Source organism: Meles meles, chromosome 20, assembly GCF_922984935.1.
Source record: "Meles meles chromosome 20, mMelMel3.1 paternal haplotype, whole genome shotgun sequence".
In the NCBI taxonomy this organism is placed as follows: domain Eukaryota; kingdom Metazoa; phylum Chordata; class Mammalia; order Carnivora; family Mustelidae; genus Meles; species Meles meles.
Window position 1 is genome coordinate 22,884,069 of NC_060085.1, and position 13,151 is coordinate 22,897,219.

At 50.8% G+C, this 13,151-nt stretch overlaps 1 protein-coding gene across 7 annotated transcripts in view; it reads left to right on the forward strand.

Annotated features, from left to right (window-relative positions):
• Positions 1 to 13,151, forward strand: part of CACNA1D (calcium voltage-gated channel subunit alpha1 D) — a 296,933-nt gene that overhangs the window by 225,727 nt on the left and 58,055 nt on the right. For all 7 annotated transcript variants that reach the window (XM_045990264.1, XM_045990266.1, XM_045990269.1 and 4 more), the window contains 8 exons: positions 986 to 1,115; positions 4,481 to 4,540; positions 7,213 to 7,319; positions 8,732 to 8,819; positions 9,666 to 9,773; positions 9,861 to 9,913; positions 11,313 to 11,459; positions 12,920 to 13,121. In XM_045990264.1, the coding sequence (XP_045846220.1) occupies positions 986 to 1,115; positions 4,481 to 4,540; positions 7,213 to 7,319; positions 8,732 to 8,819; positions 9,666 to 9,773; positions 9,861 to 9,913; positions 11,313 to 11,459; positions 12,920 to 13,121 (895 nt within the window). The remainder of the gene's footprint in view (positions 1 to 985; positions 1,116 to 4,480; positions 4,541 to 7,212; positions 7,320 to 8,731; positions 8,820 to 9,665; positions 9,774 to 9,860; positions 9,914 to 11,312; positions 11,460 to 12,919; positions 13,122 to 13,151) is intronic.

Here is a 13,151-nt window from a genome sequence, read left to right on the forward strand (position 1 = left end):
AACAAAAGAGGTGCCTGGGTGGCTCAGTCACTTAAGCATCTGCCTTCGGCTCAGGTCATGATCCCAGGGTCCTGGGATTGAGTCCCTTATCGGGCTCTCTGCTCAGTGGGGAGCCTGCTTCTCTCTCTCCCTCTGCCTGCTGCTCCCCTTGCTTATGTTCTCTCCCTCTGCCTGCTGCTCCCCTTGCTTATGTTCTCTCCTTCTGTCTCTCTGACAAATGACTAAATGAAATCTTAAAAAAGAAAACAAAAAAACACTTAGAACCTCCACAAAACAGGAGATTTTACCAAGCCCATCTACTAGTCCTTTTCATACAGCCAGGCAGCAGTATAAGATTTTAATTTTTAATTTTAACCAAAGTATAGTTGACATATAGTATCGTGTTGGTTTCAGGCATACAACATAGTGATTTGACAAGTCTGTCCATTACATGGTGCTCACCATGATGACGTCATGACTGTGTTATTGATGAGAGTCCCTGTGCTGTACTGTTCATCCCCATGACTTCTTTATTTTCTGGCTGGAAGTTTCAGCCATTGCTCTCCGTGTGAGCTGCAGCAATGAGCTCTGTGCTCAGGTTCCTTCCTAAGGAGAGGATAGGAAGCCACAGGTAGGGGGAACTGTCCCTGACTGGTGTGGGAATTTCCCTCAGTCCCTACTGGCTGCATCACCTTAAGAAATTTCAAATGCGTAAGCCTTGAGTTTCTCCACTTCCAGCCTGACAATAATCCCCACTTTTAAGGACTTGATGACTGATGTCTCCAGGAAGCCCACACACAGAGCTGTAGCACTGTGGGCCCTTGGGGTCTGCGTTCTGGGACTTTCCAGGGGCTCACGGTCGGGTGACTAGGGTTGGCCAGGTTGGGCCACAGGCAGCACAGCAGACCATTGTCCTTTGCCTGACCTGTCACCGCCAAGTAGTCCCAGCACACAGAAGGCACCGGCCCCACCTAGGGCTGTGTCCATGCAACGGCTTTCCCTACAGGATCCGCGTGGGCTGCCACAAACTCATCAACCACCACATCTTCACCAACCTCATCCTCGTCTTCATCATGCTCAGCAGCGCCGCCCTTGCCGCCGAGGACCCCATCCGCAGCCACTCCTTCAGGAACACTGTAAGCCCTGAGCAGGGGTGGGCGGGCGGGTTATCCGCTGGGACGAGCCCTGGTCTCTCTGGCAGGGGCCGTCACTCAGGCAGGGCTGAAGGCTAGAGGCGGCCTCTCGTTTACCCAGAGGCAGCTGGTATTAAGGGCCGTGCATGCCAGGGGGGTTGTGTTTTAGCAGGACAAGCCTGGTTTGAATCCTGTCTCCTACCTTTCCTCTTAAATACTCTGCGGTGACTCACAGTGCATTCTGGAGCCCCGCATCTCCTTCTCTTGGTCCCTTGCTGCCAACATTTTGGCCCCTCTTTCCCCCTCCCTGGCCAAATCCCATCTACACCTATCTTGATATTTCTGCCCCGTTGGAAACATCCAACAGGAGAGAAAAGAGAAATGGAACCAGGTATGTCGTGTGCCCAGAAGCTCGTATTTAAGGTTGGTGGGAAGACGTCTAGCCCACATGGGACCACTTGGTCTCATCACTGGGGGAAACATAAGTTAGGGGGCCAATGGCACGTGGAATCCCATGGTGCAGTAGGGAGGAAGAACTGTGTTCTGGTGGGGCCAAGAGGCGGTTTTACAAAGAAAACAAGTCAGCAGCTAAGTTTTCTGTTCTGGGCTGCTCGGAAACGGTATCTAAAATAGTTCTTGCCTGAGCTGTCCCATCTTAACAGTTCAGCTCATCCAGCACTGAGAATAGTCCAAAGACTGAGAATGCTCCAAAGCTTCGGAAGACCTGTAGTCTGTTGCCTGCTCTGGTGTGGATCCCATAGTGCAGTTTCAGGCCATTATCAGGAAACCCAGGAGAGGGAAGCCCGTAGGCATGCGAGGCCGTGGGCACTGTTGCCTTGCCTGGTTAGTACCTCTCTGTGGTCATCAGATTTTTAGAGATTTTGAGGATTAAAACAAATCCCCAGATCGGCCTCCCAGGATTTTTGTTGTGACCATCAAGCCTTGTGTCATATCTTTTCATGTCCAGGGCTGTTGGTTTGCAGCCTAGCAACCTGAATCTATCAGACTGGTAACAGGTGGGCACTCTGATATGCAGATTTTAGAACAACTCCCCTCTAGGGCATGTTGGTGTTGATGCGAAAAGGAAGACCCTGCACCCGTCCCAAATCTGCACTCACAGGTCAGGGCTTGTGTTAGAGACATTGAGGCTGTCTCTAGCTCAGTGTTTAAATGGAATGAAGACCTCGGTGTCTTTGAGGTCCATCATGGAAATGAAGCACAAGGGGGAGAAGCTGTTTGGGAAAAAAAAAAATGCCATTATTGACAGAGTGTGGGTCAGGAGCTAGTCTAGAACATAGACTGACAAGGAGTTCATTTACATGGGACCTCGGGTTCTCATTTTTTATTGTAATTACCACCCCATGAGTTTATTTCCCTGCCCTTTTCCCAAGAATGTTATTCTTTTTAAACAGATACACATAGGTGTACATGTAGTGCTTGCAAACTACTACAGTGTTTACTGTGGTAAGAATGCTTAACATGAGATCTACCCCCTTGATAAATTAAGTGTATGAGCCAGCATTCTTAACGGTAGGCAGTAGCTGTAGAGCAGGTCTCCAGAACTTACTCATCTTACGTGACTGAAACTTGACACCCATTGATCGCCTCCCCATTTCTCCTTCCCCCAGCCCCGACAACCTCCCTTCTTCTTTCCAACTAAGGCTTTGGCTACTTTAGATGCCCCCGTGTAAGTGGACTTAAGCAGTGCCCTTGTTGTTGTTGTTTTAACCTTTGCTGAGTTATTAGTGGAAGTGGGATGAATGAGGAAAGAACAGCTTGGATCCAGGAGCTCTGGCCTCCGGCACCAAGCTGGATTGCTGGTGTGGGGGCCACGGTGTCAGCCTTGGCTATGTGGGTAGTTCTAACATGAACAGTCCTGCTGTGACCTAGGATGGAGGAAGAGCCGGGGGCTTGCAGTGTGCTGGAAACACCTTCATTGCCTGGCTAGAAGCACAAGTATACAAAAAGTGTCTGGCAAAATGTAGAAATCTCAAAACAGAAGCCATTGGGGCAATGACTGCCCTGTGGGGAACTTAAGCTAAGACAGTTGGCCTTTGCAGTGGGGCCCCTGCCTTTACCGTGGTGGAGCTATCAAGGACTCCCCTGGGTTGGAGCCCCGACTCGCATCACTGGCCCTGGGGCTCTTGGCTAGCGCTCCGCAGATCCCACTCCTTGAGGATGGAGGTTCCTGGCTGCGCGGCTTGAGCAGCTGCTCCCTGACCCTTCCCCGTCACCCTCCTCTGTTACCTGAAGGAAGTTGGTCTGGGCAGGGGGTTGGGGGTGGTCTCTCCACAGTCCCTCTGGTTCTGATCTCTTCAGTGTTCTTGAAGCCGGAGGGCACGGCTGTGAAGAAGAGCAACAGCCAAAATGGCAGCCAAGACGGCAGCCAAGACGGCTTCTGCAAGTGGCAGCATCTTGGCCGCCATCTTTGCAGCAAAGGGTTCCCTGTGAGTAGCCTCGGTGGAGCAGTCAGATTCTGGCCACTGCCCCCCTCATCCTCCCTCACCTGCCCTCCCCCATGGCTCTGAGAAGAACCAGGGACCCCAGAAGTGTTCCCTGAGCAGGACTCAGTTGGAGAGTAGATGATGTTTTCAGGAAATCTGATGTGACTTGTGAGCTGGGCTGATAATTCAAAGGCCAGCTCAGTCTGTTCTTCGCTTGGGCCCAGCTGGGTAAAAACCAAGCAAAAACCCCGTGCCAGGAGAGAGCAGTGTTAGATATGGAGCAGAGGCCAAGAGTTGTACTTTCCAAGTTACTCGTAAAGTAAAAGCACACGTTTACTTGTAAAGTCAAACTCTTCACTGAGGCTTTCCCAGCCCTGCACCCCAGGGAAGGAAGGGCGCTGACTCCCTGATGACATGGGCTGGAACCGGAAGGGGCGCGTGGAACCTCTGGCCCCACTGGATGCCACTTGCACCGACGTTTACATTTCCCCACCAAGCCAAAGCTCAGCTAGATGACAACCTGTTCCATTCGGCCAAAAAGGCAGTGGAAAAGGCAACATCGCATATAACACTCGAGTTTACCTGGTCAGTCGGCCAGGGCCATGCCCCGATGAGCAAAGGTTGTGTTAATAAAGTGCTTGTGGAAATGGGCCTCTGTCCGTCCATGACCCGAGACAGGGAAGCCAGTCTGCATGCGTGATTAGAGGAGGTGAGTGTCCCCTCGTGCTCTTCTCTGGTCACAGAGCTGACCCGTAACTGGCCAGGAGGGGGTGCCCCTGTCCTCCCCCACCACCCCAGCAGCGGACCTGTCTCAGGGGGACGGACGGGGGTCTGCCTGCATGCGGGGGTTCTGCCCGGGGGCACGCAGCTGTCCCCGCTTGTCCGGATGCCTGTGTCTCATGCCTGCCATGTTGTACCTTGCAGATACTGGGTTACTTTGACTATGCGTTTACAGCCATCTTTACCGTTGAAATCCTGTTAAAGGTAATGGCTCTTTCCTTGATCCTCATCTACCCCAAAGCAACCGTAGCAATAATAGTTGCAATTCTTTGTTTACCTTCCAGATGCTAGGTTATGCAGATTATGTCTTCACTGGCACTTTTGCCTTTGAGATCGTTCTGAAGGTAACAGGTTCCACAACCGCGTGTCTCAGGGGCCCGCTCCTGTGGGACACGCGGCAGAGAAGCGTGAAGTGCTTTTGACTATTTTTATTTTTTACCTTTTGTGATCAAGCTACACTTTTTTTTTAACTAAAGAATTTTACCCCCGCCCCCTGTAACCATTCAACTTGTTTTTGCTGTTTCTTTTTAACCTTTCAATGCATGTAGGACCTATTTTGGCTTCATCATAGTGACTGGAAATCATTTTGCTGCTGTTTAAATATATCCTCTGAAACTTGTCGTCTGATGACAGATACATCAGTCTGTGTGAACCTTCTTCCACCTTTCCTGACCTCAGATCAGAGGAGAAACATTTATCCTACGAAGGGAATGTATCTCTCTTCGTTTCTTGGACTGAATTGTTTTCAGTGGCCTGAAATAGTAACACACTATTTTCTTGCAATGATATTTGCAAGATAACCCAGGTCTTTTCGTGTTAAGATATTTTATATCTGTTTTAATGGATGGGCTTACATTTATGCAAAGAAAAGGAGTGCCCTTTGGACGGGGTACCCTAAATGTAACGCCCATGCATGAGCTCAGAGTTGCCATTGCCGCATGTGGTTTGTGGACTGAGTGTGAAGGCCCCCGAGTCTGGAGACCCACAGCAGACAGCCGAGAGCCCCCATGACTTGCTAAGTGGAGGGATTCATTGCCGTACCAGGACAGCGTGACCCGTGACAACTGTCAGAGCAGTCGTCTCGGAGTGGGGAGACAAGCGGGGAGATTTTCACCACAACTGTCTTTAAACCATTTTGAGTTTTTATGTGTGCATCACGGGGGGGAAATGTATTTTGTGTTAGACTCCTGTGGAATTTGGGCTCTTTACAAAACCATTTATAAAATGAAACCTTGCTGAACTTTGCCAGGGAATGGGGTACTTAGAGTTCCTTTATTTTGGTGGTGGTGTTTAATGAAAACAACAGCACAAAACCGACCAACTTCTGTTTGAACCTTTGTTTAAAAAAAATCTAAAAATTCACATTCACTTTTCTGCCTTTCAACCAGCGACGATGGTTGACAGTTCTCTCCTCAGTGAGAACCCCATCAGTTTAGTGACTCTAACGGTGTCGCCACAGTGAGGAGCACGGACACATGCATGCACAGGGCTTAGGGGTCAAGGACACTCACCCTGCCTCTACTTGATCCCAAGCGGCCCTTTTTTCTTTTCTTTCTTTCTTTTTTTTTTTTTTTTTTTGGCAATTTGCCTTCTCGTCAAACTGAATGGGGGACACGTTCCCCTTAGTCTGTTAGCAGGGTTCTTCAAGGTTTTATTTTACTTCCCACATTTTTATAGTGATTAGATGGATATTGTTAGGCTTGGGGGCAAATGATACAGAATTATTTAAAAGAAATTAAAAACAACTCCTGCTTTTAAATTTCTGGATATTTGCCTCCATGACTTCAGTCTTCCAAGTTAGTCTTCATTTTAAGGACGTGTTAGAGGGTGGAAAACAAGCTTCAACTCAGAAGGATTCAGAGAATGCAGACTTGCCATGAAGCATCTCCCGTCAAAAGTGACGGTTCCTGCCGGCCGTGGGAAGGCTGGGGAGGCTCTGTGACGATTCGGTGGAATCGTATAAAATTGCCATTTTCATCCGTCAAGAACAGCAGTGTGCTGGCAGTTTCATATGGTTCAGTGTAATATTTTCCCAACTCCAGCCCTCTGTCCCAGACTCACCTGAGCGTTCTCCACCTTTTTTTCTTTCTTTCTTTTTTCTTTTTTTTAATTTGCAGTGAACTTGGTGTACTTTTGCTGTTTTTACTGTGGGAATTTCCTCACTAAAGTCCTTTTGCATTGCGGGTAGGCCCCTGTCTGGAGCCCCCGTGGTGCGGGCTCTGGGTGCATGTGGTGTGGGATTCCAGGGCAGGGTGACTGCCCAGGGGAGAGGCCTGTGCCAGCTTCTGGGCACCCTTGCATGTGCTGGAGTCACTGGACCTGGCGGTGCTGTCTAAACTGGGCGTCTCACTGAGGACCACCCGATGGCAGCAGGCAGGGGCCTCCCAGTAAAACGGTGCAAGTCTCTGAACAGAGAGTCTGGGGGCCCCGGGCTCTTGCACTTCCGCTAGCCCCACCGGGAAGGCATGCTGGGGCAACAGAGGCTGTCCTGGGGCCTCAGGGGCCAGAGCCAGCATGTTTTGGGGCGGCCGAGTTATCTGGGCAGTGATGATGTCCTAATGAGTGGGGCCATGTGCAGCCTTCTGGGACAGGCTCTTTGGACCTGCCCACGCTGGATTCCTACACGCAGCTTGTCATCGCTGCCATGGAGTCGGACTGGTCTCTTCTTTTGAAGCCCATCTGAAATCGGCTGCCCCTTTTCCATTTTTGAACAAATACTCCGTTGCTCAGCCCTGTTGGTTGACATTTCTGGCTTCCTAGTGCATGCTTGTTACTAAAGTCCTACTTTCCTCAAGGTTTTATAAAGAGCCCAGGTTTCGTTTCTTCTGAGAGGAAAAAAAAAAATATCTGTGAATCACTCATGGTTCTGTTTATAGATGGCGACTTTTGGAGCTTTCCTGCACAAAGGGGCTTTCTGCAGGAACTACTTCAATCTGCTGGATATGCTGGTTGTCGGGGTGTCCCTGGTATCATTCGGGATCCAGTAAGTACTCTGGGGTGGGTGCGGGAGTGGGGGCACAAGACTCTGGGGCAGGATGGTTAATGTGAGGAATTTTAACGTGATTCGTAAAGGCTAGGCATCACTTTAACAATTACCTTCAGTTACCCGGGAAACCGTGATTTGTGTGCATGCTGGAAAGCGTTGGGACAGTTCATCCTTTCTCCTGTTTCTCCTCTCCATGCCCCCTGCCAGGCGGGGCTTGTTACTCTCTGTGATCCTGGCTTTCAACAGAGAAGTCTCTACTGGGAGAGAAGGAAGCCAGGTTCTATCCAGGGTTCATCTAGGACCTCGATTCTCAGGTCCTAGATTCTCAGGGTGGGGAGGGGGCCTTTGGGAACTCTTTTACCTTGGCTCCTGAAGGTTTCCCTCGGTCTCCAAGACCTCTTCCTCTTGGCTTCTACAATTTTCAGCTAGGAGGGGGCAGAGGCTATAAGTTAGGGCCCTAGGGATGCCCCAGTGGCAGGCTGCCTGCCTGCTCTACCCAGGGGGTCCTGGGCAGAGGCTCCAGGGGTAGCCACGTGCTGACCTCAGTACCCCATATGAGAACACGTGTTTACCTACGACCCCTGAGCTCAAGTTCCATGGGGAGGCTGCATCCCCCTCAGAAGTGTTAGTCCTCACCTCCCACCACTGCCCAGAGGGAAGGAGCCAGGAGTTGCAAGTGGAGGGGACATTCTCACAGCATCTTTGCAGCCCCCTAAATTCCCAGGTGTGCCTGCCCTCTCCCCCTGCAGCCCTTGCTGCTGCCTTCTGAACACATGTTCTGGCTACCTGCGGGGCCCGGCCATCTGCATTTTCCGGCCTGGGGCTTCCTAGCTCTGCTCCCTCTGCCTGGAGCCCCTTCCCCCTTAGTCTAGCTAGCCTGCCCCTCCCCCCAGGGTGCCACCTCCCAGGCTCCCCCAGGATGTGCCCTCCTAGCAGCGCGTCCCACATCCCTTCCATTGTCCGTTCCCCCGAACAGGTGATGACTTCGTCTCTCCCACCCGACAGTGAACTCCTCAGAGGCTGGAGAAGCCCCACACGGAGCAGGTCTCCCAACTTAGAAAGCAAACCCCACCAACCAAAATCGCAGCCTAAAAGCCAAGTGCTACCTAGTGTTTACATGGCGTGAAAAGAACAAAGCGATTTCCTAACTCGTGCCTCTGCTGCATTAGCTGCATCCCTGAATCAGGGCCTCTGGGAGCGCCCCTGGGCTTGGCTCAGGAAGTGCTTTGGAGTGTGGACAGGACGGAGAAAGACCCGTGTGCATGCATGCATGTGTGTGTGTATGTCACGGCGAGAGGTGAGCTCAGCTCCACACGGGCAGTGGTCCTGCAGTGAAAACCACCTGAAATAACTTCAGAGCATCTCATCTGACTGTGAAACACGGCCTTTGTTCTGTGCTCTTTCCTCAGATCCAGCGCCATCTCCGTCGTGAAGATTCTGAGGGTCTTAAGGGTCCTGCGGCCGCTCAGGGCGATCAACAGAGCAAAAGGACTTAAGGTTTGGGTGTCTGCCCTCTGGGCTGGGCTACTTTGGTTGGGGCCAGAGCTGGACTGAGGCTTGATTGGTTTTTACCTAGTTGTACGTCTAGAAAGGACATCTCTGACCAGCGACACTGCCTCCGGCAAGCGCTGAAAATATTTTACTAATGACTTTCTTTATCTTTATTTATTTTTCTTAATTAGATTGCTGTTTATCACTTTTAAAAATTGTTAGTAATGTTTTCTTGGGTTTATTTGGGTCTTTGAATCTATTCTCATGCAGGTTGTATAAAAGGTCTGAGGTTTTGCCTTTTTCTGAGTCCGTTGATGGGGTGCTCGGGTCTGTGTGGACCTGTGTGTCTGGTAGTGCTGCACCCCATAACATTTCTTCAGACTGAACCACTTTGTTTATTTATTTATTTTTTTAAAGATTTTACTTATTTGGTAGAGAGAGACACAGTGAGAGAGGGAACACAAGCAAGGGGAGTGGGAGGGGGAGAAGCAGGCTTCCTGCTGAGCAGGGAGCCCAATGCGGAGCTTGATCCCAGGACTCTGGGATCATGACCTGAGCTGAAGGCAGACGCTTAACGACGGAGCCACCCAGGAGTCCCCAGACTGAACCCCTTTGGAGAAGACCAGGGAGAGGCTGGTCTCAGGGTGCTTCTCCTGGGTGGCCACGATGCTTCAGGGGTAACTCCTCACAGATTCCGACCTGAAAAAGGAGTGCAAGAGAACCCGAAGTTGGAAAAATCATATAAAAATGCACATGAACCTGGAAAATCTTGGCCAGTGTGAGGTTACCCCGAGGCTGAAAGCACAGAGCAGGTAACCCTCCTCCGCCTTCCCCCGGCCCCTCTCTCCCCAGCATGTGGTCCAGTGCGTCTTCGTGGCCATCCGGACCATTGGCAACATCATGATCGTCACCACCCTTCTCCAGTTCATGTTCGCCTGCATCGGGGTCCAGTTGTTCAAGGTACGGGGAACGTGCCTTCTGGCAGGAAGCCCAGCTGATTGCTCAGCGGGGAGCCTGCATCTCACTGCCTGTCTCTTGTATATGCAGGGAAAGTTCTATCGCTGTACAGATGAAGCCAAAAGTAACCCCGAAGAGTGCAGGTGAGTGTCCTGTATGCCAGAGTGGGCTATGAGGAAGAACAGAGAGAAAGTTTCAAGGATCCGTTTGTGCTAACATTTCAGAAGTTTTCGTCATGGGCTGCAAGAGAGGCTTGTGCACTCAGCTCATGGCTGGAGTGTTGGGCATGGGGCGGGGGGTGTTATTGAGGTGACATTCACATATCATAAAAGTAATCATTTTAAACAGTCCAATTCAGTGGCATTTAGCACAATCACACTGTGGTACAAGCATGACCTCAGTCTAGCTCCAAACCTTCATCACCCCAAAAGGATGGATAAATGGCTTTTGATGTTTGCCATGGAGTCTCTAAGTGGGGGGGTGTGCACCAAACCTAAAATAACAATTAAGAAATGCCCCCAGAGAGCCCCTCCCTCCAGTTGTATGGGCCATTCTTCCCCAAACCAGAACTCGAATGTCAACTCCCTGGTGTTCAGGAGCTGGCTCGCCCCTTCTGACAGGTTCTCCCGGCTACCTGTCACCCCTCGCTCCCGGCACCCACATTTTGGGCATGTTTTTCTTCACAAGAGTGGACAGAGGAGAGACTAGGTGGGAAACACCTATGTCTCTTATCCCAGGATGTCCAGAAGAACATGAAGACAGACACGAAACCACTGCCCAGAGCTGTAAGACCATGGGGTAGTCCGTGTTTCTCCATCCTTTGGGGATGGCACCCCTGAGGTCTGGCTGCTTGCACTTCTCCTGTGTGTTTGGGGTTTCTCTCCACCAGAAGGTGCAGTCAGAGTGTGCCGGCTGCACGTGACTGGTTGTGCACCCCCAGGGCCACCATCCACACAGGCGGTGGGAACAGGGGAACATCTCTTGCCGCTGAGCAGCATGGCAGCAGGCAGAAGACCCCTTCTCTTGTCTCGTTGAGTCTCTGCTTCGCCATCTGTGACATAAAGACACGGATCTCTTTCCAGAAATGAAACTCAATGACAGATAATTGTGTACCAGAAACCATAGAATTATTTTAGAAAGAAAACTGGGACTATTGTTAGTACAAAGTGAAGGAATTTGAGGACAACCAAAATGCAGTTACGAGGATACCTGGGCTTGTTTCCCAGAGCTTCCAGAATGTTCCATGCTGGAGCTTCTGATCATTCAGTGTACACTCAGAGCCCTTGCATATGAAAGGAGTTTATGGTTTGGTAGTTTTCGTGTGTTATCAGGCATATGTTGGCTGGCCGCCTAGCTTTTCTGGGGGTACTCATTAAACTAGTAGGCACTCAATGATTATTGGAACCTTAGAGTAGAAGAAATGCACGGCAGGAGGAAGACAAAGTCATATGGTGCTCAGCTGTGGGGCCTGGACGTGGGCTGGGGCAGCTGTGACTGATCGTATGTCAAGCCAGGATGACCCACACTTCTTTTCCTCTCTAGGGGGCTTTTCATCCTCTATAAGGATGGGGATGTTGATAACCCTGTGGTCCGTGAGAGGATCTGGCAAAATAGTGATTTCAACTTCGACAACGTCCTTTCTGCTATGATGGCGCTGTTCACGGTCTCCACATTCGAGGGCTGGCCTGCGTGAGTATAGAGAACCTCCTGAGAGTGTCCCAAGCCATCCATCCATCCATCCGTCCATCCATTCCATCATTCATTCCGAGTTCTAATGTGTGCCAGCCACAGAGGGCTGCCAACATGCTGTTTCTGACCCGCTCGCTCCCTCATTCGGAAGAGGTGTATTTGGTACCAGCCCCGTGCACTGTGCTGTGTCAGGCACCGTGGAAGAAGCAATTGTCCAGACATGCTCCTCCCTTCAAGGTCCAAACCTAGTCAGAGTCTCAGGCAGTTAGACCAGGCAGGAGGATCTGTTGAATCAGAGATGTGCCAAATAGGGTTCTGAAGAATGGCTAGGATTTTGATGAGTAAAGCTTTAAAAAAAAAAAAAAAAATCCAGCGAGAAGGGAAAAGCTAGAATACGAAAAGAAAGTCTCTTGTGCCTTTGTTCCTCTGTGCTCTGATGCCCATGTCTGCTCCAACTCCCGCCACCTGAACATACATACGTACACGGAGTCCGGATGTCAGGTTGCCACACCCAGAGGAATGGCGGAAGGTGGATGGGCTGGTTCTCGGGGCTGGTGGAACTCTCTGATGCATGGGAGAGTCAGAGTTACTGACAGGAGAATCCTGTGCAATGCAAGGACAGTTGGGTGGGGGTTTGTTCATTAGGGAATTAATGGGTCTGGGAGCAGAGACGCAGGAGTGAGCCCCTTCCTGCTGGCAGAGGGTTTTCAGCAGTGTGCCTTAGTTAATCAGGGTGGAAGCCGAGGGGAAACCATGGACCTGGGCCTTGGCGCTCAGAGCGGCTGGGCTTGTCTCCTGACTCTACCCCTGAGGTGTGTGACTTTGGTCACTTAGATCCCTCTCTGAGCTTCCGTATGACAGGGACGACTGTAGTATCTGCCTTTCCAGATGGATGGGAAAGTGGCTGGCACAGGATGCCTTGGGGTACGTGGCTCGGCAGTGCTGAGTCTACATCCATGTGGGGGTGAATTTAATTTGGGGTGTTACAGATCCTCCCCACCCCCTTGAGAGTTCTGCTTGGTGTATATTTAATTTCTGGGTCTATTTCAGTGTGGGGTTCCTCTCGTAGTTCTTTGGAAATGCCGGGATGCTTGCTTATTCTCTTTGTTGGCATATGTACAGTTTTCAGTTCCACTAATGTCTTAGACATGCTGTCCCTCTTCTGTCCTGCCAGGAGAAAGGAGCACTATTGAATCGCCATGAAATCTTGTGTTTTTCAGCCCTCAAAACATCAATCACCAAGTGTATCTCAGGTGTTTCCTCCTCTGGGTGCCCGCCAGCTGAGCCTAATGCCAGCCTAGGAGGGTGCCTCGGAGACCTGTGTGCATCCGGGGCCTATGGGTGGTCTCCTGGGGAGGGGTCTGACAGGCAGGGCCCACAGAGGGGGTCAGAAGAGGCACACAGTTGGGCCGCTTGGGCTGAGTTGGGGGCAGGGCTCAGCGGGTCCTTCTGTTCTCCAGGTTGCTGTATAAAGCCATCGACTCGAACGGAGAGAATGTCGGCCCCGTCTACAACTACCGCGTGGAGATCTCCATCTTCTTCATCATCTACATCATCATCGTGGCTTTCTTCATGATGAACATCTTTGTGGGCTTCGTCATCGTCACATTTCAGGAGCAGGGAGAGAAAGAGTATAAGAACTGTGAGCTGGACAAAAATCAGGTTAAAGTCACACACTGTTTGGGCTTCTGT